Here is a 24,886-nt window from a genome sequence, read left to right as displayed (position 1 = left end):
TGAAGCCGCAAGCTGTCACAGCCGGGTGCCCACACTAAAGATGCTGTCACCAGGGAGAGGAGACGGACGGTGAAATCAGCGGTGGTGAGGACACCGCCGAACCGAGGGACAGGCAAGTGCTACTTGCACATGGGCAGTGGGCATCCGGCTGTGAAGCCGCAAGCTGTCACAGCCGGGTGCCCACACTAAAGATGCCGGCGCCAGGGAGAGAAGACGGACAGTGAAACCAGTGGTGGTGAGGACACCGCCGAACTGAGGGACAGGTAAGTGGCTGTACAGTTTTTGTAGCCGCTGACCTTTTTTTTTTTCCCCAGCTAGAACTCCGTTTTAACAATATATGATACTGGTCAGGAGTGTACTGGTCTGCTTGTACAAGTACAGCGGATGAAAACAGAGTGACACGGCTGCCCTTGACATGTGCAGGGACTGGCCATCTCTGTAGCTGACAGAAATAAAAAAGGTAAAAAAGGTATGATTCCTGCTGGAGGTGTAAGCCGACAATGTTTCATGACTCAACGAGTAAATGCAAAGTGTTCCCTAAAAGGCAACTTACAAAGATTAATGATTTAGAATCTACTGACTATGGAGCTAGAGATTGCTGTCCCATGACAATGCACCACACACCCAGCCCTTAGGGATAATATGACATGGTAAAAGCAAAGATTTGGCACCTTGCATTTTCAAGCCCTGCCTATAACTATTAGTCAGGTGTAAGCTTTTAGTTCCTTTCATGACACCAGTGCAATCTGATAGGTTGTTAAGGATCTCAGTTGTTAAGAGTCTCCAGTTCTGCAGAATACCTTTCTTCGTGTTCAAGTCAGCTTAGGAGTTACAGACATCAGTGAGAAGAGAGGAGCTTGGATAGTACACAGTACACCAGGGTACCTTTCTCTTAAAAGGGAAAGATCCCACTCAGATCTGTAATGATCCGCAATTTTTTTCTGTTTAAACGGAATTCTGGAGATGCTCAACAATTTTTGCTGAGAGGTAGCCCTATCCGCGAAAAGGTCAAAAGATACCCAAGCTTCCAGGCTACTGTAAAGCTTAAAGTGTATGTCTGGGCAAAAAATATAATTAGCGATACATTTCCCCATTTTTTAAAAACACTGCATTGACGGAAAAAAAAAATATTGATTTCCCACACAGTCAGCTCCTAAAATCTTGTTTGGACTGACAACCCAGTGCTTCTGCTGTATGGAAATCCTAAACAGAGTGGTCAGACCAGCTGGCTGGACAACAGAATTCCACCTATCCCCACTCCAGATCTATACACATTGATTACTGTTCCAGCAAAACAATGCTGCCGCCTTGGTTCCCAAGAGTTCTCCTACACAGTGTGGCTCTTGAGAGATGTAGTTCTGGGGGTCTGCCTTCATCATAAGGAACTGAGCTCCCAGCAGGTATCCTGCAAGAATTTTACAAGCCTGATGACAGTGTCCCATAATAATAAAAACTGCTTGTCACTACAGGAACAAGGTAAAAGAAAAAAAAAAAAGCAAATAATGCTGGGGGGGGCATGCCTTAAAGTGGTAATAAACTATTTCTTTTAACTTGTACCTACAGGTAAGCCTGATGATAAGCATACTTGTAAGTTCAATTGCTATGGCTGGGCGTGACATCATCACAGCCCAGCCATTCATACAGCCCGCAAACCCGGACGGAAGACTGGGTGAAGATGCAGGTGACGGGGACACATGACAGCGCTGTGCTGGCAAGCGTCGTGTGCAGGTAGGTCTGTTGCTATGTGCTAGTATGTGGAGCAGGGGTGGACTGACAAATCATGGGGTCCCCAGGCAATAGGGGATCATGGGGCCCCTGTGTCCTTGCCCAAACTCAAAAAAGCCTATGAAAAAGGTATCAGGGGCATCTCTTGGGGCCCCCTACTGACCCCGGGCCCTCAGGCAGTGCCCGAGTTTCCAAATGGTCAGTCCGCCCCTGATGTGGAGCATACTTGTACATTATGACTTAAACTTGCAGGGGATCTTTTTTTTCTAATTTTTGTGGCCTTTTACTACCGTTTTAAGAGGGGGGATATAAAGAGGTTTGGGGGTAAATGAGGGTAATAATGCAAAATCTCCTGCGCTAGAGAGTGGGCTCAAAAAGGTCACAATGGATTATGGCTTCCTCCTGGCTTTCATAGACGACACTCGCCTTGATGCCCTCAAAGGACTGGGGGCGTCCAAAAACACTGCAACCGAAAAAGCCTAGTGCACGATTTTATTATATAAAAGTGGTAAGTAATATACTCACAAAAGATGAGCGAGACAAAGGCTCAACATCAGCAACAGCGCTATCCAATCCACAGAGCATCACATCTCATCACAGGGTAAATGGATATCCAACAACTAACGCGTTTCTGAAGAAGAAGCAAGTCCTCAAAACGCGTTAGAATGTTGGATGTCCATCTACCCTGTAATGGGATGTGATGTTCTGTGGATTGGATGGTGCTGTTAATGATAAGCCTTTGTCTCACTCTTTTGTGAGTATATTACTTACCACTTTTATACAAGAAAATCATGCACTAGGCCAGTGCGCCCTCTTTTTTGCTTTTTCAGTTACAGTAAATTTGGGTAATGCGTAGACATACACTTTAATTCTGTGCAGCGTTAGAGTTTCATTAAACTTGTTGAACGCAGAAAACCTCTTTTACAGGGGATCACGGATATTCATAGAAATCATTTTCAGCCTCTGAGTGAGCCTGTCGACAGCCAGGGACAATGGTGTCCGATGCCATGCGGAGTGTTACACGGGTATGGGAGTGATAAGGCACTAGTCCCTGTCTCTATAGGAGAAGGGCATGTAAACAATGAATCCAGCATCTGGAATTATCTTCATCTGGTCAATTTTTGAAGCTACAAAGAAAAAGAAAAAAAAACAAGAATCAGTATCTTGTGACTGTAGGAGGATATAGATATATATATATATATATATATATATTTTTTTTTTTTTACTGCATCTGAATCAACTAGATTCTCCTAAGAAATAAACTCTACAGTGAAATGAGACGATCGTATACAAAATCTGGGCACCCCAGGCAGACTTTTTTCTGTATTGAAAATTAGCCTGAATAAAATGCGGAGTTATTTGAACTTGTCTCCACACTTCAGACAACAAATTTAACCAAGGCAGCTCAGTAAATGTGAACAGTTACTATTTACTGAATGCAACAGAGGAAAAAAAGGAAATAAAGCTGGCCATAGATGGATCGAATCTTGGTTGGTTCAGCAGGGACTGGCTGAGATTTGATCCATCCATGGGCAGGCTGGATGTACTGAAGTCAATCCATCAATCAGCTACAAGGATAAGTTCACCTTTCATAACATGTTACATGTTGCACCCATATTCAGGGTGTAGCATTTAACATGTTACATGTTGCACCCATATTCAGGGTGTAGCATTTAACATGTTACATGTTGCACCCATATTCAGTTTGTAGCATGTAACATGTTATGAATGCACCAGCCCCTGTCCCGCCAACTCCCTCGCTTTGAAAGCTAGTGGAGGATCTTCTCTCCCCCTGCTAGCTGTAAAACCTTTTAAAAAACACGCCATACAAGCATGGTTATGTTGTGCTTGGAGGGCTGATCACACTGTATGGACACTTGCAAGTGAATATTTGGCATCACAGATTTCCTTGCAGCGATGACAGTTCGGGCTAGACGGCATCTGATTGGTCAGCACCGTCCATGTGACGGTGCTGACTAATCAGATGCCATCTAGCCCGAACTTCATTGCTGCAAGAAGAGGAAAGAAAACAGTGGGGATTTGAAATCCCCAATGTTTCTCTCCTCTCCTGCCACTGACACTCAGCATGGGATGCCTGCAGGGAGGTTTTCCCGCACTGCTCCTGTGTGAACTCAAGCCTGACAAGCCTGGGTTCACACAGGAGCAGTGAAGAAACCACATGCGATTTGGACAGGAATCACATGGTATTCTTTGCGGTGCAATTTGCATCCATTAACGCAAACCGCACCGCAAAGTACTGGTACTCGGTATTGGCGAGAACTTGACCTAAAGTACCCATCTCTTCAGGGAAGCCTACCCCGCCCTCACCTAATTGCTGATCTCCTCCACTCTTCCTACCACTTCATCCCCCACAGCTATTTCCTCCTGTACCATTCTCCCCTCCCTCCTAGATTGTAAGCTCCAAGGGGCAGGGCCCTCGAACCCCTCGTGTATTGCACTGTATTGTTACTTTACTGTCTCGTGTATTGTCTCCCATTATAATGTACAGTGCTGAGCAAACTATTGGCGCTATATAAATCCTGTATAATAATAAAGTATCGGTACTCACACTTGCCAATAAAAAAAGAAAAACGGTGCATTCCTAGTGTTCATACCCCAGAATTGTGCTCAAGGACCCTTAGCAGAAATCACGGCTTTCAATGTTTCTTGCATCATGTCAACAGTCTTTTTATTCTATATTTAGTAGGATTTTTTCGCTCCACTTTTTCTTGCAGAACAGCTCAAAAATATTGTTAGGTAGCCTTGAACACAGCTGCACATTTCATATCTATCTGCATTTTCAATGATTTAGGGACCATGCACACAGGTGTAGAAATTTAGAACTTGCTGATAGAAAGGTGGCAGCAAGATCTTGTTTAAAAAATAGTCTGTAGTGCACTGAACTCCTCATAGGCATACATGTGTATCTCCATAGAGAGCTGAGATGCATACATAAACAAAGCCATTACCTAACCACGGCACCACCTGCCTGGAGTTTGCATGTTCTCCCTGTGCCTGCGTGGGTTTCCTCTGGGTACTCCAGTTTCCTCCCACACTCCAAAGACATGCTGGGAGGTTAATTGGCTCCTGTCTAAAGTGGCCGTGTATGTGTATCTATGAATGTAAGTTAGGGACCTTAGATTGTACACCCCTTGAGGGTTAGGGACTGATGTGAATGTACAATATATATGTAAAGTGCTGCGTTGATGGCGCTATATAAGTACCTGAAATAAATAAATAACTCAGAGTGACTGAAAGCCTTCAGTCTACCTGCACCTGTTCCACCTTGTTAATGACTCATTCAATTCCGGGAGGAGATGTAAATATACATAGGCAATGGCAGTGTTGCAGATGGAAAATGACTGAAGGCCTTTAGTCGCTTTGAATAATTTATCCTCAGCTCTATATGGACATACACATGTAAGTGTTTACACATGTCCCATATCCTGTAAAATACTCATAAACTAGGGAATTTTGCATTGTGGTTGTGACGGGAGTCACTTTAGGTGGGGGGGCCATGGAACACGGCTCACTTTGGAGACCCCTGTCTCAGCTCCCCATATCCCTCTTATGTGTAAGTCACCCTGTGCCTGTTAGGGGTACAGGGTGATCTGTCCTAATATTGGGGTGGGGTGTTGTTGTTTAATGCCATGTGGTTGCATCCCATTGTTCTATTGTGCGACTTGCTCGGGAGCAAACTATTATGGTATTGGCTTGGTGTGGGGGGGGGGTCTCCAGCAGCCCTCTCTCCTGATAGGACTGTCTGCTGGTGTGAAGTTTGAATACCTGTATGTCTCTTGTTGCTAAGTGTAGATTGCCCCGCCCTGTGTCATTATGCAGGGAGGGGGGATTGTCCCCTGAATGTATAAAAAGCCAGTTCGAGTTTCAAATAAAGAGTTCCATGTTCAGACAGACTGGTGTCGTCTAGTCTTGTTTGGTCTGCTGTGGTGTCTGTTGTCGGTGTTCGGACGGGGAAGCAGTATTCTAACGGAAGTACCCAAGTGTAGTTGGGGTCGGTTCCGTTACAGTGGTCCACTCTTATGTTTACGCAGCTCAGTGCTACAGAGGAATACTGACCACCACGCAGCTGTGTAAGTGGTAACCGTAATTGCACAGAAACATGTCAAGTTTAGGTTTTAGAGGGTATAAAGGATGAGGGTCCTCAATCTATGAATGAGTCAGCCAAATGGACGGAGTGATCCCCAGGAATGCACAGGGACATTGGTGAATGGAATGCCAATGCACCTCAGTGGACCTAAAACCACACCGTATCTCACCCCTTTTTTGGCAACGCAGTGCACCACATCACATCACAGTACAGTGCTGATTCTGAATGGCATGGCTACACCCTAATGCAGGCATGCTGTTGTACTGTGCATTGCGGGTACCGTATGCATTACTGTAACACAAAAGATTAAAGCCCATTTTTTGTACACACCTCGTTCCCCACAAGATTCCTCTTGTAAAGTGCCTCCTTGGCTGCTTCCTAGAAGGAAAAAGAAATAAATCATGATTGGTCAGCAGCCTATTAGCGCTCGTCTTAGTGAATGGAATAAAAAGTACCTCTCATGCAAAACCTGAAACATATTCTGGCCCAGGTCTGAACCCAACTGCTTGTTGTTGGGCATCAGAAAATGTTCTTTATTTGCTTAATCTAATAAATAAATTCACAATATTTGCTTCTGGTTTCACAAATGCTCCTTAGGCCCCTTCTACATGGGGCGAGCTCTGTTGGGAGTCCACAGATCCCCACTGAGCAAGGAGATGACAGGTCTGTGTCCACTTATGCAGAATGGACAGAGCAGACACAGCTCGCTATCCTCTATGGGCGGTTAGATATAACCTAGCTGCCTGTCTGTTTACATCTGACTGCCATCCATTCCCCATCCCTCTGTTTTTAACGGATAGGATTGGACGTAGTTGGTCCATTTACATTCGACGCTCCATAAAGGAGATTGGAGGGTCCGATTGGGTCCACCTGAACAATGAACAGGTGGACCTGATCAGTCCTTACTGCTCCCACAGCTGACCCATAGAAAGACCAATTCTTTTCCCACGTGTCATAATATCTGTTCATGACAAGCCTTTGAAGTGAAGTCAAACAGGCTGAGTCAATTTCTGGCTTCTTGCATCTGAAAGTTGAAGTATAATGTATGCACATAACACCTTCCCTTTTTTCGCGACAGGACCTCTTTATGGAGACATTAGGGGTCTGCCTTACTGCAAGTACAAACTGAACTTGATCTGTTAACCTGGCAACAGCACTTGAGATCTGACCTCTCCAAACCTGGGAAAGTCCTGGAAATTTCATCTTCCCCACTCTGCATGCCTAAGAACCCTAAGACTTCCTCCAGAGGTTGCTAAGGGTTCCCTGAGTAATTTCTGCCTCTCAGATAAGTTGCACCTGACACCATCTTTTAAGCTACCTGTAAGGGGGCAATTCTTCCCAAAGACCACAAGTGTAAGGAGCATTCTTCCTACTGACCATCACACTAATGTATCATGAGATGTAGCAAACTAAACAGAAACCGAGTAGTTATGAATGAGTTATACTTATATTGAATAATGAATAAAATGGCTGGTGGTCAAAGGCACACAACGATTCCTTTATTAGACAAAGACATCTCTAAGAACAATAAAAACGAAAAACAACAACACACCACACTCCACAGGTCTCATGTAATATCCCTTTTAGGGGGGTACCTATCATATCAAGAGAGGGAGGTTTACACAGTCTGCAGCATCCTCCTGTGGACTACACATTTTCATTTATACATGGGACTTCAACTATGCTTCCATCCATGGTGGATTTCTTTGAGTGGCAGAGAGTATTCCCTTTGAAGGGGATTCTGAATGACCAAGTACTCTGGCCTGCGGGGCGGGTTTGATGGTAGCGTTGTTCGATGTGATAGAGAAGTCAGTGGGGGGGGTGTCCGGGCTGGGGGGAAGACAAGAAGCTCGGTTTTGGAGAGGTTCAGTTTAAGGAAGTGGAGCGACATCCAGTCTGATATGTCGCTCAGTAGGTGTGTGATTCGGGCGGAGACTGAGGGGGTGAGGTGGGGGGTTGAGAGATAGATTTGTGTGTCGTCGGCATAGAGGTGGTAGTTGAAGCCGTGAGAGTGTATGAGTTGGCCAAGGGAGGAGGTGTAGATGGAGAAGAGAAGGGGCCCGAGGACAGAGCCTTGAGGGACCCCAAGGGGGGAGTGAGAGGGAGGTGGTAGCATTATAGGTAATGCTGAAAGAGCGTTGTGATAGGTAGGAAGAGAGCCAGGAGAGAGCAGAATCTCTGAGGCCGAGGGAGTGTAGTTTTTTGAGGAGGAGGGGGTGGTCGACTGTGTCGAAGGCCGCAGAGAGGTCAAAGAGTAGGAGCACTGAATAGTGGCCATTAGCTTTGGCGGTTAGTAGGTCGTTGGAGAGTTTGAGTAAGGCAGTTTCGGTGGAGTTTAGGGGACGGAAGCCGGACTGTAGGGGATCGAGGAGGTTGTTGTAGTTGAGGTGAGAGAATAGGCGGGTGTAGAATAGGCGCTCGAGGAGTTTATATGTAAATGGGAGCAGGGAGATGGGTCTGAGGTTGTTCGGGTCATTGGGGTCCAGGGAGGGCTTTTTAAGTATGGGTGTGATGTGTGCATGTTTCAGAGGGGAGGGGAAAGTGCCTGAGGAGAAGGAGAGATTGAAGATGTGGGTGAGGGAGCGTAGGATGGAGGGGGAAGGAGGTTGTAGGAGTTGTGAGGGGATAGGGTTGAGGGGGCAGGTGGTGAGGCGGGCATCAGAGAGGATCTTGGAGACTTCCTCGATGGTAGTAAGGTCAAAGGTGTGGAGTGTTGGGGGAGCTTCAGTATGAGGAATGTAGGGTGGGGTGGAAGAGGAGGTCAGAGCTGTAGTGGGGCCGTGTGAGAGGGGTGATGAGGGGGTAGCTGAGTGAGGGGGAAGGGGGTTGGAGGGAGTTTGAGCAGCGACGAAGTCCCTGCGGGTTATGTCGAGGGGGAGGGGGGATGAGGGGGTAGCTGTGTGAGAGGGGACGGGTTGAGAGGGCGTGTGAGTTGCGGCGGTGTCCTTGCGAATTGTGTCAATCTTGTTTTTGAAGTGATTGGCAATCTCAATGGCAGTGAGTGAGGTGCTCGGTGGAGGTGGGGGTGGCAAGAGTAGAGAGTTGAAGGTGGAGAAGAGTCGGCGAGGATTGGAGGAGAGGGTCTTGATGAGGGTCAGGAAGTAGGCTTGTTTGGCTGCGTGGAGGGAGGTGGTGTAGGTGCGGAAGGCAGATTTGTAGCGGGTGAAGTATAACTATATATATATATATATATATATATATATATATATATATATATAAAAACATTACCCTGGTTGAGTCCATAACTAATCGGTTTCTGTTTAGTTGGCTATTGTGTTGAAGATTAGGGACTCTCGGATTACTGAATTAGTACTAAAGGACCTTGAGGCTCCCGTTTGGAGGTTTTGAATCAAGAGATGCAGATATAGTAATTTTTAGCAGGGGTTCCTTGAGCAATGAGCAGTTTCTGCCTCTCAGATAAGTTCCAACTGACCGAAATTGATCTTTTTAGCTATCTACATGGGGGGGTAGAATTCTTCCCAGGGACCAGAAGTGTAAGGCCTGCCCTTCACACTAATGTATCATGACTCATAGATATACAAATTTTTAGAGGGGAGGCCGGAGAGTTATTTTAAGGGTTCCTCTGTGTTGAATAGGTTGAGAAAGGCTGTCCTAAGCAGTCATAAATTGTAGCCCCATTTAATTCGCTCACCCGGTTTCCTTCCTGACCAAGACGCCGGGCAGAATCAGAATAAAACTGCAGGTACCGTTCCAGCTGGCGAATGTATTCTGAAAGATAGAAGAAGAGAGTCCAAGTGTTTGGGTAAAATACAAACAAAATGCAAATACATGCACATTTCCCCGTGTTTTATCTCCTAAAAATGCTTCAAGTACAGAAAAATACCAGTTGATCTGCTCACAATACAGTGAGCTACTAAGTTCCTGCAGTGAGCTGACAAAGCTGCATTTACTGCACAGAAACCTCACCCCAAGAAGTGCTGTTGGCTTTACCTCCCCTTCTGGACTGTAGGACACCTCCCCCTCTCCTCGTCATAATATAAGGGGTAGTGTTCTCAAGTTCAGCAAAGACTTTTTGTTCCTCAGACATACACTTCAGGTTTTGCATTATTATTATTATAATAATACAGGATACATATAGTGCCAAGTTTATGCAGCGCTTTACAACATAATATACATAGAACTTCCACCTATCAGCACTAGGGTCATCGGTTCAAATCTCAAACATGGCACTACCTGCCAGGATTTGCATGTTCTCCCTGTGCCTGTGTGGGTTTCCTCCGGGTACTCTGGTTTCCTTGCCCACTCGAAAAACGTCTCAGTACGTTAATTGGCTTCTGTCTAAATTGGCCCTAGTATGTGACTGAATGAATGTGAGTTCATAGATTAAGCTCCTTAAGGCAGGGACTGAAGTGAATGTACAATATACATGTAAAGCGCTGCATAAATTGGTGGTGCTATATAAGTAACTGTAATAAATACATAGAAAAGAATGTGTGGCAATCTAAAATGTGTGACCAATCAAAACCTAGGTTTACTTTTTTCACATTTTCCTTTCTGTGCATTCTTTGTTTTCTTGATGATTGCCATGTTCCTCTGGCATCCCACATGTGATACAAGCACTTGGATGACCAATCAACAGGTGAACACTGTCAAGATAGGAAGTGGCTGTGGCCTCAAACAGGTACCCTAAAACCTATACAGAGGATGCATACCACCAGCTGTGGCTCTACTTTTTTCAAGCATTGACTTCCTACCAGGGGCGGACTGACCATTTGGAAACTCGAGCACTGCCCGAGGGCCCGGGGTCAGTAGGGGGTCCCATGAGATGCCCCTGGTACCTTTTTCATAGGCTTTTTTGAGTTTGGGCAAGGACACAGGGGCCCCATGATCCCCTTTTGCCCGGGGGCCCCATGAGTTGTCAGTCTGCCCCTGCTTCCTACACGCAGCGACTGCTTGAACTACATCCATAAACATGCTGGTATCCTTCATTACTGAAACCAACCTAGCGAAAGCACTGGTCACACGTTCCCTTGGTTTTAAACACTGCCCTCTGTACTCTTCATAGAGGCTGCACTGCATAGAACTCCATCTGTGACTAATGGTGACAATGCCAAGTTCCTTCTGAAAATGATAACTGCTTGTCATTGTGATCCATTGGCTTCATTAGCCAATGACTTGCAAAAGTATGCAACAAGTAAGCGTAAGGGGAGGCAGAACTCCTGATCATCCTCAGCTAAACTAAGAATTAAGGCCCTCACCAGCTTGAAGTGGAGGTCCTCCCTTACGCAACTGCTGTATCTGCTGCTGACCCCTCTGACTGACATCATTAAAGAGAGCCACCAAGTCTTCAGGGGGAGGCCGATGCTGCTGCTTGTAGCCTTGAATCTGAAAAAAGAAATAAAAAAATGTATAAAGTTCACATAGGCCTACAATGTCATCCGCGAGGGCAAAGAATATTATAGGAATGATGCTCTCTGTATTAAAGCGGAGCTCCACCTAAAAGGGGAAGTTCTGCTTTAAGGAATGCTCCCCATTAAGGATTGGCACCTTTGAGGGGCAAGGAGGCGGGGAGCGGGTACCCGAATTTGACAGGTACCCGCTCCCACTTCCGGTCCGATCGCCTAGGAGATCGGAAATGGAAAGTGTCCTCCCTCCCTGTAGTCTTTTGGGACACGTGACAGGTCCCAGAAGACTACAGGACCATTCATGAAGCGCAGCACTTCTCGCGCATGCGCAGTGGGTACCCGGCTGTGAAGCCGTAAGCAGTCACAGCTGGGTGCCCACACTTAAGATGCCGGCTTCCTAGAATACAAGACGGCTGGTGAAACGGGCTGCGGGGGACACACCACGGGACCGAGGGACAGGTAAGTGGTTGTTTTTTAAAAGTCAGCAGCTACAGTTTCTGTAGCTGCTGACTTTTATTTTTTGACAGCGTGAGTGGAACTCCGCTTTAATAGAGGGGTGGTGGGAGCAATGTGCCCAGGGCTGCTTATCCAGGGAAATGGTGATCAACGCTGCTTTTTTAACCCGTCTAATTAATGTTCAGCCCAAATGGTGCTGGCCAGGCCCCATAGATGTCAGATTTGTTTTTGAATGCATCAGTTGATGGACATCTCGTGAGCATAGGCAGCGTAAGGGGATCTCCTGTCTGCTTTGAAATATTTGCCTGGGAGAGACCTTGCTGATGCAGTATAACTACCCTGTGTCTTGTTGCTGTGCTCAGTCTTGCCATGGTGTATGACCTGTGACATGAAACTCTTCCACAACCTCACCTTAGTAGCAGAGTTTGGCTGTTCCTCACCCAGTTTTAAGCCTCCTACACAGCTGTTTCTGTTTCAGAGGCTTCTATGTATGAAAGAGCAGATGCTCCCATCCCTTCCTCTCATGTGGCAGCACTGGTGTTTAACATGGGAGCAGGGAGAGTTCTCAGCCTGTCTAAGCTTTGAATGAAGTGACTGTGAATTTACACAGAGCTTTCTTTTATCAAGTTTGTCAAAGGATCACTTAGACCAATAAAAAAACAAAAAAAAAAATAAATCACACTTACCTTCTTCTCTAATTTCTCTCTCTCATAAGCCAACACACTCAAGCTGTGAAGAGTTGGAGCACTGAAACAAAACCAAAACATTTTTTTTTTTACATGTTAAAGTATATGTAATCACAAAAACAAAAATCTAATATATAGCAGCTCACCAGTCCTAATGTAATAGCTGCATTACTTTTCTTTTCTTTTTTTTTTTTTTTTTTATTAGAGGACTTTATTTTTATCTGGTGATTCTGCCAGTAACACATTCCCTGCCCTAGACGGATACTCACCCACTAAGCTGTATCCATGGAGGAGCAGCGTTGGCATACTAGGACAGGATGTTAGCATTACAGAGGTAACCTTGGCAGGGCTGATAACTGGCTAAAGCAGACCTTGCACTAAAATGCTAGGTTCACTTAAGCATCCCCCCCCCACCTCTTGTTGTCAAAACGCCGCATTACGAAAAATTAAAAGAAAACAAAAACCATACCCCATGCCAGCACCCTGATTACTGCCATACCCCATACCAGCACCCTGATTACTGCCATACCCCATACCAGCACCCTGATTACTGACATACCCCATACCAGCACCCTGATTACTGACATACCCCATACCAGCACCCTGATTACTGACATACCCCATACCAGCACCCTGATTACTGACATACCCCATACCAGCACCCTGATTACTGACATACCCCATACCAGCACCCTGATTACTGCCATACCCCATACCAGCACCCTGATTACTGACATACCCCATACCAGCACCCTGATTACTGCCATACCCCATACCAGCACCCCGATTACTGCCATAGACCATACCAGCACCCCGATTACTGCCATACCCAATACCAGCACCCTGATTACTGCCATACCCCATACCAGCACCCCGATTACTGCCATAGACCATACCAGCACCCCGATTACTGCCATACCCCATACCAGCACCCTGATTACTGCCATACCCCATACCAGCACCCTGATTACTGCCATACCCCATACCAGCACCCTGATTACTGCCATACCCCATACCAGCACCCTGATTACTGCCATACCCCATACCAGCACCCTGATTACTGCCATACCCCATACCAGCACCCTGATTACTTCCATAGACCATACCAGCATCCTGATCACCATCATACCAGCATCCTGATCACCGCCATATCCCATACCAGCATTCTGATCACCCCATACGTCACACCAGTGTCCAGATCTCCACCATACACAGTACCAATGTCCTGGTAACCGCCATACCCCATACCAGCATCCTGATCACTGCCATACCAGCGTACTGATCACCACCATAGCTCATGCCAATGTCCTGATCACTGCCATACATCATACCAGCATCTGGCATTTTAGGGTCTCAATTGATCAATTTTCAGATATATGTCCCATAGTTTCTATAGATTCTACATCTTTCACACAGACTAAATAATATTGACTGTTTTGGGTTATTTTTACCCCCAAAATGCAACATAATACATTTTGGCCTAAATTTATGAAGAAAGATTAATTTCCAAAATTTTATAACAAAAACTAAGCAATAAACAAATTATTTTTCAAAATGTTTTGTATTTTTTCATTCATATAGCAAAAAATAAAAAAAAACAAGTGCTGATCAAATACCACAAAACAAAGCTCTATTTGTGTGAAGAAAATGATAAAATTTTCATTTGGGTACATTGTTGTATGATCGCGCAACGGTCATTCAAAGTGCGACAGTGCCGAAAGCTGAAAGTTGGCCTGGACTGGAAGGGGGTGAAAGTGTCAGGACTTGAAATGGTTTATCAAGCAAAAAAAAAAAAAAAGAGACTTTAGTGACACTTTAACAAATCAATGTTAGAGTTTTCATACATCGTTACATAGTTAGTCTGCTGGAAATAAAAAAAAAAAAAAAAAAAAAAAAGACACAGGTCCATCCAGTTCAACTAATAGAAAGGGAGAAAAAAAAATACACCTAATGTTAACCTGTCATAAACTGATGACCAGGGCAGCACAGTGGCTAAATGGTTAGCACTTCTGCCTGGCAGTACTCGGGTTGTTGGTTCAAATCCCAACCACAGCACCACCTGCCTGGAGTTTGCATGTTCTCCCTGTGCCTGCGTGGGTTTCCTCCGGGTACTCCGGTTTCCTCCCACACTCCAAAGACATGCTGGTAGGTGAATTGACTCCTGTCTAAATTGTCCCTAGTATGTGTATGTATGAATGTAAGTTAGGGACCTTAGATTGTACGCCCCTTGAGGGTTAGGGACTGATGTGAATGTACAATATATATGTAAAGCGCTGTGTAAATTGACGGCGTTCTATAAGGACCTGTAATAAAAATAAAATAGACTGTAATGCTCCTCAACAGCCATAAATTTCAGTCCTGATGTATTTTTAGACACAAGAAAGCGGGAGTAAAACACGTTCCTCGTGGTTGGTGTCAGTGGCAGTAACAGTCTTTTTATTCTATATTTAGTAGGATTTTTTCGCTCCACTTTTTCTTGCAGAACAGCTCAAAAATATTGTTAGGTAGCCTTGAACACACCTGCACATTTCATATCTATCTGCATTTTCAGTGATTTAGGGACCATGCACACAGGTGTAGAAGTTCAGTCCTTGCTGGTAGAAAGGTGGCAGCAAGATCTTGTTTAAAAAATAGTCTGTAGTTCACTGAACTCCTCATAGACATACATGTGTATCTCCATAGAGAGCCGAGATGCATACATAAACAAAGCCATTACCCAACCACGGCACCACCTGCCTGGAGTTTGCATGTTCTCCCTGTGCCTGTGTGGGTTTCCTCCGGGTACTCCGGTTTCCTCCTACACTCCAAAGACATGCAACTATAACGAAAAAACCCGTAAGTGTTCACAAAAAAAGTGCAAGTGCGAACACCACACGAAAAAGTGCACTTAGGGGTGTGCTTTTGTCCTACCCCTGAAGGGGCTGGACCGCTACCCTGATCCCCCGGGGCACGAAGCTCCTGACAGGGACAAGGTTCCCATTTGGTCCTCCTGGCCAAAAGGCCTGGTGGACCACCGTTCCTTGTGTCCAGCCAAAGCCGGACACCCAGTACTTGGTCAGGGGGCTCTCCCGAACAGAAAACCCCCTAGGGATCAGGGGAGGAAGGAACCAAAAGGCCACACATCCTCCCCCTAGACTTCAGGGTAGGCCCGAGGACCCACACCCTCCATCCTGTGGAAAACACACACAAAAGTAAGAAAAAGTGACAAAATGTGGGAGTGATAATAAATTAAATAAATAGAAAATAAAAAAGTGGACCGTGCCAAATTGTGCACAGACCAGGCCCTGAGGCCTGTAGCAAAAATTGCTTGTGCAAAAAGAGTGAAAAACAGTGACCTTGTGCCATCTTCACACTGTGGGGTCCCACACCCAGGTGTTACTAGTGGCACCCCTGAGGGCGTCTACTCAGGGGGCACTGGTTTGCGGACTTTCTGCCTTCCCAGCCCCTGGCCAGACAAGGTAGATCCGTCCAAATCAGGAGGTACTGGGTCCTTCCGGTCTTCTCGGGGGAATTACTCACGGGCCCAAGCTTCTACTTGTGGGCACCACGCTTTCTGTCCCCCCGGTACTAGCCTTCCAGACCCCTATCATACCAGTGAGGGTACTATACAACAGCCATCCCCGCAAAGCTAGAATGGCCGGGAGCACCCCCACTGGACACTGATAAGAACAGATACTACACTTGATCTTAGCCAAAAGGCCGAGAAGCTGGGGCAGCACAGTGGCTAAATGGTTAGCACTTCTGCCTGACAGTACTCAGGTCATTGGTTCGAATCCCAACCATGGCACCACCTGCCTGGAGTTTGCATGTTCTCCCTGTACCTGCGTGGGTTTCCTCCGGGTACTCTGGTTTCCTCCCACACTCCAAATACATGCTGGTAGGTTAATTGGCTCCTGTCTAAATTGTCCCTAGTATGTGTATGTATGAATGTGAGTTAGGGACCTTAGATTGTACACCCCTTGAGGGTTAGGGACTGATGTGAATGTACAATATATATAAGTAAAGCGCTGCGTAAATTGATGGCGCTAAATAAATACCTGAAATAAATAAATGTATTGGCATGCCCCACAAGGAGTCTGCACATACCATGCGCTCTAATAAAATCTTCTGCTAGGAGCCTAAGCACATGCCATTTGCAAACTCTGACTTCACCCACAGGTCAGAGCAATGGTATGCCCCTCCCCCAAGAAATCAATAGGCATGCCTTTCAATAAGAATTTTGACACACTGGGCCTCATTGTTCAATGATAATGAAACCCATCTGTCACCTTTGTAGTTCAGGTTTAGGCAAACATGGATCAGCTTAAAAGAAAAAAAAATGCTTTAGGCAATACAATAATCTTTGTTTTTGATGTAGTACTGGAACATAGGTCTCAGAATGTTCAGCAACGTTTTATTGGAGAGAATGTATTGCCAATATAGATAATCCCTTGATATGGATTTTTAGTAAAAAAAATTATTTAACAATGAGGAGCTGACATTGCTACATGGAGGCATTTATCAGATTGCCTGCAAAGAGAAGGCAGCTAACGAGAAATCCATTTACATGGTTTCTGTAAATCCCTACAGAAGTTCCCACTAAATCAGTGGTGGTTAGAATGGGCCTACATGCATTCCCCAACACTTCTAAAGGGCTGCACAAAGGCAGCTTATTATTGTCCACCTCTGCCACCCCCCTCTGCCTATCCCTTCACTGGCTACCGGTTGCCCAACGCATCAAATTCAAACTGCTAACTCTGACCTACAAAGCCATTCACAACACTGCCCCTAACTACCTCGCCAACCTGATTCCCAAGTACCACCCAAGCCGTACCCTTCGCTCCTCACAGGACCTCCTTCTGTCTTGCTCCCTGGTCTCCTCCTCCCACGCACAACTGCAAGACTTCTCCAGGTCCTCCCCCATCCTCTGGAACTCACTACCCCAATCCATCAGATTGTCGCCTTCCCTCCTCACCTTCAGGCGCTCCCTGAAAACCCACCTCTTCAGGGAAGCCTACTCCACCCTTACCTAACAGCCGTCCTCCTTCATTCCTCCTACCACTCCATCCCCCACAACCACTTCCTCCTGTGCCACTACCCCCTCCCTCCTAGATTGTAAGCTCGAAAGAGTAGGGCCCTCTTACCCCTCGTGTGCTGTTTGTTGTTGCTGTACTGTTTCATGTATTGTCCCCCCCTCTATAGTACAGCGCTGAGCAAACCCTTTGGCGCTATATAAACTCGATGTAATAATAATAATTGTGCATTACGAAAAACACAGCAAACTCTGTCCTCCTGCGCTTCGGGATGGACTCGGTTAGGATTATGGTAACATCACAGATATCCTGGAAAATGCACTCCTTGCTGCCCTCAACGGACCGGGGTAGTCCAACGTTACTGGATACAAAGAAAAACAGAGGGCGCACCGGCCTAGTGCATTATCGTAAAAAAAAAGTATTGGAAGGATAAAAAGTAAGTATCGTACTCACAATAGGCAAATAGGTCAAAGGCACATCACACTAAACAGCGGTGTCCAATCCACACTGCATATAAGTCATTGCCCATTGGTGGCTCTGAGGAAGAGGTTAAGACCTCGAAATTCGTTAGCCTATTGGAAGTCCAGGGTTCCATTTTTTGGACTTATATGCAATGTGCCTTTGACCGGTTTGCCTATTGTGAGTACAATACTTACTTTTTATCCTTCCAATAAATTTTGTACACTAATGCACTAGGCCGGTGTGCTCTCTGTTTGTTTTTCTTTGTATTCTTGTGCATTGAAGTACATTGCACAGTTTTAGGCAGCCCATTCAAAAATAAATGGGGCAGCACAGTGGCTAAATGGTTAGCACTTCCGCCTGGCAGTTCCAGGGTTGTTGGTTCCAATCCCAACCACGGAACCACCTGGAGTTTGCATGGTCTCCCTGTGGCTGCATGTGTTTCCTCCGGGTACTCCGGTTTCCTCCCACATTCCAAAGACATGCTGGTAGGTTAATTGGCTTCTCTCTAAATGGTCCCTAGTATGTGTATGTATGAATGTGAGTTAGGGACCTTAGATTGTACACCCCTTGAGGGTTAGGGACTGATGTGAATGTACAATATATATAAGTAAAGCGCTGCATAAATTGACGACATTCTATAAGGACCTGAAATAAAAATAAAATAGACTGTAATGCTCCTCAACAGCCATAAATTTCAGTCCTGATGTATTTTTAGACACAACAAGAAAGCGGGAGTAAAACACGTTCCTCATGGTTGGTGTCAGTGGCAGGAATAGCAATTCCTATCATTGGCTGCAATAATAACCCCCTGCATTACTGCCAGTGACTGCAATAATTACCCCTAGGCACTGATGTCAGATACCCCAATAAGAACACTCAGCATTGGTGCAAGTGGCCGCAATAATAGCTTCCAGTATTGGTGTAAGTGGACACAATAGAAAACCCTAGCACTGGGGTTAGTAGACAGAATATTACCCACAGCATTAGTGTCAGGAAACAGCAGATGCAATAATAACCCCCCGCATTGGGGTCAGCAGATGCAATAATAACCCCCAGCATTGGAGTCAGCAGATGCAATAATAACCCCCCGCATTGGGATCAGCAGATGCAATAATAACCCCCCGCATTGGGATCAGCTGACACAATAATAATCCCTGCATTGGTACCAGTGACCACAAGAACAACCTGGTGTCTGTTGCCACGATATTATCCCCCAGCTTTGGTGTCAATGATCGCAGCAATACATCCTAACATTGGTGATCAGTAGCAGTGCTGTTAAACCCCCTTCAGCATTGATGATCATATCAGTGCTGCTCTACACTGATGGTCAGTTGCACAGTGCTGTTAACCCGTCCCTCCACCCCGCTCCCTTGATGGGTGGATAGTGGCAATGACGTTAACCCCCTTAATGTTTACCTAACATATTACATGCTCCTGGCCGCTCTCACTGGTAGCTCGGAGCCAGGATTATACTTCTATTGTCAGGCGGAGATCACTCTGCATGACAGTATTGGGTTCATTTCAGTGCCAGTGTGGGACAGAGTGTGTCCAGCAATCCGCATCCCACTGCCACTTTACAAAGTACCCATTACAGTGAGCCACATGTGACTCGCATGTTAGGCACCAGGGCACTAAATCATAGTAGGACGTTTTTTTTTCCTCCTGGCTCAGCTATGACATACTGAGAATTCTTAGCAGGCACAGCTTCTAATACTGGAAATTACCATACACTTTTCTGACAGTTAATAATAAACACGGTTTCTCTCACGCATTGGGCTACTGTTTTTTAAAAATCTGTTGTGAGGTTATGCTAGTTAGCTTGTTGAAATGTAATAGTGTTTTCAACAAAATTTTCTAGAGATCTCACCCAATGAATAAAATGTAAAATACTAACAAAAACCTACAAAGCTGTCTACAACTCCACCCCCATCACCAACCTCCACTCAAAATATCAACCAAATTGTTAGCTTAGCTCCTCCCAAGACCTCCTGCTCTCCCTTGTCACCTCCTCCCATGCTCGCCTCCAAGACCTCTCCAGAGCCTCTCTCCCATCCTCTGGAACTCTCTTCCGCGATCTGTATATCTCCTACTCCATCCACCTTTAGGCGATCCCTGAAAGCCCATCTCTTCGGAGAGGCCTAACCCGCCTCTAACTCATAACTGTAACTCATAATGTTTGTCACAAATATTGGACTATATTTGATTGATGGGACTATTATTATATATATAAAATTGGGTTGATGTTATAATATATTTTTTATATAACCTGTTTACTTATGAATATTGATCCCTTATTATAAATTTAAGGGGTGTCACATTATAGGAAGGATATAATATTTTGATATTGTGTTATTAACCTCCCTGGCGGTATGATTATTTCATATTTTTGGTGCTGAAAGCGGTACAATTATTTTGCATGGAAATATGTAGTTTTTTTATTGTAGGCTGTAATTTTTAGGAATAACTCACTGAAATCTGTCTGAACAAGAGTCTAAATCATACATTTAATTCAATAATATAATCAAACCAAAAACACTGAAATTTGAAATATAGCGCCAAGTTCGCACATCACTGAGCAAAGTCGCAGAATCGTTTTCAGTGTCTGATGACGAATTTCCCCCACGAATCATTATCACTCAATTCTGCAAGTGGTTCTGATTTACTATCGCTGTTCTCTAGCTGATCTAAACCCGCTTTTGACATAAAGGGACACTTTTTGGACGCCATGGACTTTTCTAAGTTTCCAGGCAGAAAGAACAATCAAAATGCAGAAAGGGGACAGGACAAAGCAGTAGGGACAAAATGTATGTGAAATGGGTTGAAACAGCAATGTTTTACCATGTAAAATCGTTTTGAAAAAAATGAAATTCTTTTTAAATTTTCAAATTTCCCGCTGGCGGCGGCGGCGCCCGTACGTCCCGACGTCACAGGGACCAGAACACAGAAGCCGGATGCCGGCCTTAGTCGGAGGAGATGGCCGGGGACGCTGCAGGGGACACATCACGGGAGCGAAGGACAAGGTAAGTGCTGCAGGGACTCCCTATGCAGCGCCGCATGGTAAGCCCGAGTGTAGCTCGGGTTTACCGCTTTTGGTACAGACATTTTACCCCGAGCTACACTCGGGAATACCGCCAGGGAGGTTAAGGAGCGCAACATTTAAAGGTATATTATTTTATATGCACAGTTGAAGTTATGTGTTTAATGTTGGCGATCCATTTGAAATAATTACGTTTGGCTCGCAAATCACACAAATATATATTTTTTCATAACTGTACTTTCACTTTCTCCTTCAGCTCACCCCCCCCCCCCCCAGTTATTACCTTCTGTGTCACTTGACGCTTCCTTTTAGATTCTAAGCTATAACAAGCAGGGCCCTCTGATTCCTCTTGTATGGAATTATATTGTAACCGTACTGCCTTCCTCCATTTTGTAAAGCTCTGCACAAACTGTTGGTGCTATCTAAATCCTGTATAATAATATAATAATAATCTTACTTGGATACAGAACTACTGCCTCCGGACTTATTTGGTGTTGGCTGTTTGGGTTTTGGAACAGTCACCTGAAAAAGAAATTGGCAATTTAGAAAAAGAAAAAAAAAAAAGTAGCGGACTGTTTTGTGTGTACTTTTAGAGAATAGTCCCCTCTGCTGTTTTTCATTTTGTTAGTTTAGAATTATAACTGAGCACCTTTCTAAATTTCTGTAGGGCTAAATTTCAAAGTTTTCTTTCCCACTTCAAGTTGATGACTTTCTTAAAGCTCAACTCCATGTTATTAAATTTTTTAAGTGAGGCTCAGCTGGTTTAAAAAATAAAATAGTATTTGCTGCATTGCTCATCTTCAATCCAGAGTGGTCTCCTGCAGGATCACTTCTACACGTCTAGATGTTGCCCGTCTTTCGGGTTGAACTTCGGCCTGGGCGCAACACTCCTGGACAGCGCAGCGCTCACATATCGCATGAGTACAGCATTGTGCATAAATAAGAACTGCCTCCTGCCACCGGTAGAGGAAAAGAGAAATGACCAGTGCCTTCAGAAGATCAGCCATAAGACTGCAGAAAAAAAACATACGCATAAAAGGAATTTCAATTTATTTTTTTAAGTGGTGGGAGGGCAGGGGAAAAAGTGAAGTTAGGCTTTAACTACTTGCTGCCAAATCACATACATGTACGTGATTGACTTTAAGTGGTTATACCCGTCTTCTGGCTGCATCTGTCAGCCATAAGCCTGGTACCGTTTTCATCAGCCGGCAATGCTCTGCAAAATAAAAGCAATTCTAGTGGCTAATTAGCAGCTGGATTGCTCTTACAGAGCGGAGGAAGGGGGCCCCTTCCCTCTGGTGCCTCTCCAGCTTTTCTGTCCTGGCAGGGAACCTGAAATCTGATCTGGCGGATGCACTTTCTTACAATAGAGGTGTTCAGAAACCAGATAATTTCTGGTCGAAGAGACTGGAAGCAAAAAGCTATCATTTTTTCCGGTTAGGGCAGTGTAAACACTGGAATTTTTTTCTGGAAAGCATGAAATTGTAATCTCAGGCTTTCCAGGGTAAAGGAGAGATCTGGGGTCTTTCTATCACAAGGGAAGTTTACATTTCTTCATTCTACATTTTGTGGCCGAGAACCCAGCGAGCAGCCTAGTCATTTGCCTGGGCGGCGCAAGGTTTTTTTTTTCTGATTTTTTTTTTCTCGGCTGGCCCGGATTAATGTCTTTGGCGGGCCGCATCCGGCCCGAGGACTGTAGTTTGAGGACCCCTACTCTAGGGCCTCTGTAAAAAAAAAATATACATTTGGGGGTTCAAAGTAATTTTTTAGCAAAAAAAATGCTGATTTTGACATGTAGAAGAGAAGTGTCAAAATAGGCCTGGCCTTCAAGTGGTTACATTTGGTGAATACTTAGGAGTGTTATTTATTTATATTTTATTCTGTGTACATTTAGATATACTTTCTGCTTATGTTCACAAAACAAGAGATTACAGAAAATTTGCAACAGTGGCACAGACCACACTATGATACTGACAGAGTTTTGTTTCTACTTTTCTAAAAAAATGCTTTAGTGCTGTATTAGTCCCTCTCTGCTCGATATTTTCCCTTACTTCTCCTGGGGACAATACATTTCCCTCAAGTCATCTCCTGGTTGTGAAGCAAGCTAAGCATAAATAAATCTGGTCTCAAAGGGAGTTATTTACTAAAATTGGAGGGTGCAAAATCTGGTGCAGCTCTGCATAGAAACCAATCAGGTTCCAGGTTTTATTGTCAAAGCTTAATTAAACAAGCTGAAGTTAGAAGCCGATTAGCTACTATGCACAGCTGTCAGCCATAAGCCGTTATCGTTTTTGGCCGGCAATGCTCTACAAAATAAAAGCAATTCTAGCTGCTAAATTGCCGCTGGATTGCTCTAACAGAGCAGAGGAAGGGGGCCCCCTCCCTCTGGTGCCTCTCCAGCTTTCCCGTCCTGGCAGGGAACCTGGGATCTGATCTGGCGGATGCACTGGCTTACAATAGAGGTGTTCAGAAACCAGATCATCTCAGGTCGAAGAGACTGGAAGAAAAAAAGCTATCGTCATTTCCGGTTAGGGCAGTGTAAATACTGGAATTTTTTTCTGGAAAGCATGAAATCAATGGTTCTTTTTAATCTCATGCTTTCCAGGGTAAAGGAGAGATCTGGGGTCTTTCTATCACAAGGGAAGTTTACATTTCTTCATTCTACATTTCGTGGCCGAGAACCCAGCGAGCAGCCTAGCTATTTGCCTGGGCGGTGCAAGGTTTTTTTTTTTTCGGATTTTTTTTTCTCGGCTGGCCCGGATTAATGTCTTTGGTGGGCCAGCCGAGAAAAAGCATGAGATCAATGTTTTTTTTCTAACCTCAGGCTTTCCAGATTCTGAGTGCACCATTTTTAGTAAATCTCCCTCATTGAAACATCTTTTCTACGTGTTTTCTCTTGGCACCCATCTTTGTTAACCTTCTACTAGGAGTCTAGGCATCTCATGACCTTTCATAAAGTTTAATCTTGCCTATTCATTTTGATTTTATTGTATTAATCACCTTTATTTTTAAGGTGACCAAAGCAGCCAGAACAAACCCCCGACCTGATGCCCAAGCCATTCCCGGGTACCCTAGGAGAAGTCAGTTAGTACTTCAGGAATTTTCTGTGTGTGACTGGAGGTAACTGGAGAGGGTTAAACCATACATATGTTGCTTCACTTCACCATGTAAGGCACACAGGAAATCAGCAGCGGGTCCGGCCCTATGGACAGAGGGCAAATATCTCTAGGGCCCTATGAAGACATGAGCATTTATGGCCAGAATCCTATAAAGATCTTCTGCAATAGAATCATAATTTTAACAATAACATGTGTTCTACATTCCTACTTTGGGCAACTCACTAAGGCTCCATGTACACGGGACACTTCTGAACGATGGAAACTGACTGCTGGAAAATGTAGTTTAAAAAATGTCTGTTTAGCTGCGTTTGCATACCGCGTTTATGAGCGTTTAGAAGCGTTTAACTGTTAACTGTGTTTACAAGTGCTTGAAACGCTGATAAAATCTACTCCTGAACACAAGTTTGGTGCGTTAAAAAAAAAAGACTGTAAACTCAACTGCCTGTAAACGACTATCTGTACATGGACACATTGGAAAACATTAGGGAGAGTTCAGGGGCTGCTGAAAAAAACGCAGAAAAGATCCTAAATGTGAGTTTATCAGCTGCAGTGTACATGGAGCCTAACAATTAATTTAACGAAGATTTCAGTGCTCAAAATCTTTTAGAATCAGCATTGATCCTTATTTTCATAAACACGGTTAGTATTTCTGGGGAGTTTAAAGCCATCACGCATATTAAAAAGGTCATGTGGTATAAAATTATTTTAAAATTATTACTGGAGGAAGAGAGATGGGCTCTACAACCAGCCATTTTTCAGTGGTGCTGCTGAGTTGTTGAGATGTGAGAGGTTCACGAATTTGGGATAAAACTTCCAGTTTTCCCCCAGTAGGCTTGCGACCATCCATCACCTAGAAAAAAAAAAGAAAAAGAGCAACAAACATAAAAACAATAATGCCAATCTGTATCAAGGGCA

At 44.7% G+C, this 24,886-nt stretch overlaps 1 protein-coding gene and 1 pseudogene across 2 annotated transcripts in view; both read right to left on the bottom strand.

The window, feature by feature from the left end:
* Window positions 1-2,571: 2,571 nt before the first annotated feature.
* The window catches only part of CC2D1A (coiled-coil and C2 domain containing 1A), a 104,289-nt gene continuing 81,974 nt past the window's right edge, over window positions 2,572-24,886 (bottom strand). For both annotated transcript variants that reach the window (XM_089652638.1, XM_089652639.1), the window contains exons 23-29: window positions 24,690-24,821; window positions 21,310-21,374; window positions 12,342-12,402; window positions 11,053-11,179; window positions 9,486-9,562; window positions 6,164-6,211; window positions 2,572-2,852 (exon numbers count right to left, since the gene is read on the bottom strand). In XM_089652638.1, the coding sequence (XP_089508764.1) occupies window positions 2,832-2,852; window positions 6,164-6,211; window positions 9,486-9,562; window positions 11,053-11,179; window positions 12,342-12,402; window positions 21,310-21,374; window positions 24,690-24,821 (531 nt within the window). In that variant the 3' untranslated portion in view covers window positions 2,572-2,831. The remainder of the gene's footprint in view (window positions 2,853-6,163; window positions 6,212-9,485; window positions 9,563-11,052; window positions 11,180-12,341; window positions 12,403-21,309; window positions 21,375-24,689; window positions 24,822-24,886) is intronic.
* Window positions 15,910-16,052, bottom strand: LOC149447396 (U2 spliceosomal RNA; annotated as a pseudogene).

Source organism: Staurois parvus, unplaced genomic scaffold (genome assembly GCF_062004578.1).
Source record: "Staurois parvus isolate SC_StPar_1 unplaced genomic scaffold, SC_StPar_1.0 ptg000689l, whole genome shotgun sequence".
Classification (NCBI taxonomy): Eukaryota; Metazoa; Chordata; class Amphibia; order Anura; family Ranidae; genus Staurois; species Staurois parvus.
Note: the sequence above shows the minus strand (reverse complement) of the source record. Positions and strands in the feature narration are given on the sequence as shown.